This window comes from Pteropus alecto, unplaced genomic scaffold (assembly GCF_000325575.1).
Source record: "Pteropus alecto unplaced genomic scaffold, ASM32557v1 scaffold238, whole genome shotgun sequence".
Classification (NCBI taxonomy): domain Eukaryota; kingdom Metazoa; phylum Chordata; class Mammalia; order Chiroptera; family Pteropodidae; genus Pteropus; species Pteropus alecto.
In genome coordinates, this window is record NW_006442104.1 from 498,156 (window position 1) to 501,551 (window position 3,396).

The window sequence follows — 3,396 nt, forward strand, 5'->3', positions numbered from 1 at the left end:
GACCGAAGCCTCGCGGGCGCTCCGCGGCGGATCCACCCAGCGCGTGTCCGAGATTCTAGGGGGGCACCCAGAGGGGGCGAAGGGGTGCCCTCCCTCTCCCGACCCCCGCCACCGGCCCCCCTTGGCGATAGCGCTGGAAGGGGAGTGGTTCCGGCGCAGGGCTGCGGCAACAACCGAGACCCCCTTAACTCAAGGCTGCCCCGCTTTGTGTGCCCCCCTCGGCAGGCTGCCGCGATGCCCCTCAACGTCAGCTTCGCCAACAGGAATTACGACCTCGACTACGACTCGGTGCAGCCCTATTTCTACTGCGACGAGGAGGAGAACTTCTACCACCAACAGCAGCAGAGCGAGCTGCAGCCGCCGGCGCCCAGCGAGGATATCTGGAAGAAATTCGAGCTGCTGCCCACCCCGCCCCTGTCGCCGAGCCGGCGCTCCGGGCTCTGCTCGCCCTCCTACGTTGCTGCGTTCGCGTCCTTCTCCCCCAGGGACGATGACGACGGCGGCGGCGGCAGCTTTTCGTCGGCCGACCAGCTGGAGATGGTGACCGAGCTGCTGGGAGGAGACATGGTGAACCAGAGCTTCATCTGCGACCCGGACGACGAGACCTTCATCAAAAACATCATCATCCAGGACTGTATGTGGAGCGGCTTCTCGGCCGCCGCCAAGCTCGTCTCCGAGAAGCTGGCCTCCTACCAGGCTGCGCGCAAAGACGGCGGCAGCCGGAGCCCCGCCCGCGGGCACAGCGCCTGCTCCACCTCCAGCCTGTACCTGCAGGACCTGAGCGCCGCCGCCTCCGAGTGCATCGACCCCTCCGTGGTCTTCCCCTACCCGCTCAACGACAGCAGCTCGCCGAAGCCCTGCGCCTCCCCGGACTCCACCGCCTTCTCCCCGTCCTCGGACTCTCTGCTCTCCTCGGCCGCGTCCTCCCCGCGGGCCAGCCCCGAGCCCCTGGTGCTCCACGAGGAGACACCGCCCACCACCAGCAGCGACTCTGGTAAGCTGGGACCCTCCAGGCCCGACAAAGAGGGCGGCTGGCCGTCTTTCCTATTCTCATCGGCCGCTTATTCGGCTGGCCACTTCAGTGGACACTGTCTCTTTTCTTACATTCGGGAAAGAAATGGTAGATCTGGAAGGATCTAGGAGCTCCGTGGTCCCTGGAACACTGGGCTTTTTACTGCTTCCTCCCATCCTTTCCCTTAAGACCGCCCTAGTGGCCAGTCTCTTCCTTTCTCTCCCGCCCCTAGGAATTTCATTTGGGTTTTTCGATCTATCGGTTTATCTTGCAACTCGATCCACTCCCTCTTACCTTTCTTAAGCCTTTTAATTGCCGTAGGGGGGAGAGGGCTGGTGTGAATGAGATTAAGAGAGGATTGATCTCTGGGAGTGAATGAATTGCCTCCCTCTACTCTTTTGAGAAGTGTTGGAATTTAATGACTGCAGGTCCACAAAAATGAAGAGCGGGCAGTGGACAGGCAGAGCAGCCTCCCCCTTGGGGCTGTTAGCTAGTACCTGAGAGCACGTGGGCTGAGGAGTTGGGATCTTTTCAGCCTCTTTTGAACACTTAAAAGCAAATCCTTTCCAGAACTGGACTTCTTTCTGCCCCTTCCCCCAACCCCTGGGGCTTTTGGCAAAGAAGCAAGATTTTTTTTTTTCCTTTTTTTTCCTTTCGCACTTCCAGTAAAATAGGGAGTTGCTGAAGTCGCTCCAGGAGATTTGCAACTATCCTTTGCAACACCTAAAGGGTTCTGGGTAAAGTCCCTTAAAAACAGGAGGTGCTTGGGAATATGCTTTACTTTGGGTGTGTCCAAAGCCTCATTAAGTCTTAGGTAAGAATTGGCATCAGTGCCGTGTCCTGGTAAATGGTAATTTTCTTGCCTGTGCCATAAAGCCAGCTGTCATTCTCCTCCCGGAGATTTCTGGGACTGGCTTTCCTGGGGAGAAAAGCAGGGATCACTTTGTTTCAGGGTCCTTCCTCAGAGGATGCCTTACATTGGCATAACATTAATCTAATCCATTCATTGATTGCTTTAAGGAAATGTTGCTAACCAGGTGATTTCTATTTCCTTTCTTAAAGAGGAAGAACAAGAGGATGAGGAAGAAATCGATGTTGTTTCTGTGGAAAAGAGGCAGCCCCCTGCCAAAAGGTCAGAATCGGGGTCACCCTCTGCTGGAAGTCACAGCAAACCTCCTCACAGCCCACTGGTCCTTAAGCGGTGCCACGTGTCCACCCATCAGCACAATTACGCAGCACCCCCTTCCACCAGGAAAGACTATCCCCCCACCAAGAGGGCTAAGTTGGACAGTGGCCGAGTCCTGAAACAGATCAGCAACAACCGCAAATGTGCCAGCCCCAGGTCCTCAGACACAGAGGAGAATGACAAGAGGCGAACACACAACGTTCTGGAACGCCAGAGGAGAAACGAGCTGAAACGCAGCTTTTTCGCCCTGCGTGACCAGATCCCGGAGTTGGAAAACAATGAAAAGGCCCCCAAGGTAGTTATCCTTAAAAAAGCCACCGCATACATCCTGGCCATCCAAGCAGAGGAGCAAAAGCTCATTTCAGAAAAAGACTTATTGCGGAAGCGACGAGAACAGTTGAAACACAAACTTGAACAGCTACGGAACTCTTGTGCATGAAACTTGACCTATTGGAGGGAGGAACTGGAGTCACTCATGAATCCTCACTTGTTACTAAGGGAGAGTTAGGGAAAAGGTTCCTTCTGACAGAACTACAACAATTCATAACGTATGAACTCTTTTCAAATGCATGGTCAAGTGCAACCTCACAACCTGGGCTGAGTCTTTGGACTGAAAGTCTTAGCCATAATGTAAACTGCCTCACATGGAATTTTGGGCATAAAAGAACTTTTTTATGCTTGCCATTTTTTTTTTCCCTTTAACAGATTTGTATTTAAGAATTGTTTTTTTTTTAAGAAATGTAACCAATTTTTCTGTGTAAATATGACCATTAAATGTAAATAACTTTAATAAAACGTTTATAGCAGTTATACAAGATTCCAAACCATGTATTATAAACCATAATTTTTTTTATTTAAATACATTTCCTTTTTAAAGTTGATTTTTTTTTATTGTTTTTAGAAAAAAATAAATAATTGAACCAAATCTTAAGCTGTGAGTGTTCTCTGTTTCTTCTCTTTTCATTCTCCTTTTCCCCAATTAACAAATTAACAGAATTCGGTCCTTAAGGGCGTGAACTTACAAAGCTGGGAAAAGAGGTTATTTAGGAAAAGGCAAGGGCTTTGTTGAAAATGGAGCTCGGTCCTTAAGGTCTTTAAGCCTTCAGGGTTATAAGATGCTTCCTAGAGATCTGTGATAAGGCCCAGAGTTGATACTGGAAGGAACGAAGGGGCAGGGTAGTAAGCTGGTGAATGGCTT

At 51.2% G+C, this 3,396-nt stretch overlaps 1 protein-coding gene across 1 annotated transcript in view; it reads left to right on the forward strand.

Annotated features, from left to right (window-relative positions):
• MYC (MYC proto-oncogene, bHLH transcription factor) overlaps positions 1-3,022 on the forward strand; it is a 4,986-nt gene extending 1,964 nt beyond the window's left edge. The window contains exons 2-3 of the mRNA XM_006919843.3: positions 226-994; positions 2,075-3,022. Of these exons, the coding sequence (XP_006919905.1) occupies positions 235-994; positions 2,075-2,637 (1,323 nt within the window). The 5' untranslated portion in view covers positions 226-234 and the 3' untranslated portion in view covers positions 2,638-3,022. The remainder of the gene's footprint in view (positions 1-225; positions 995-2,074) is intronic.
• The last annotated feature ends 374 nt before the right edge of the window (positions 3,023-3,396 follow it).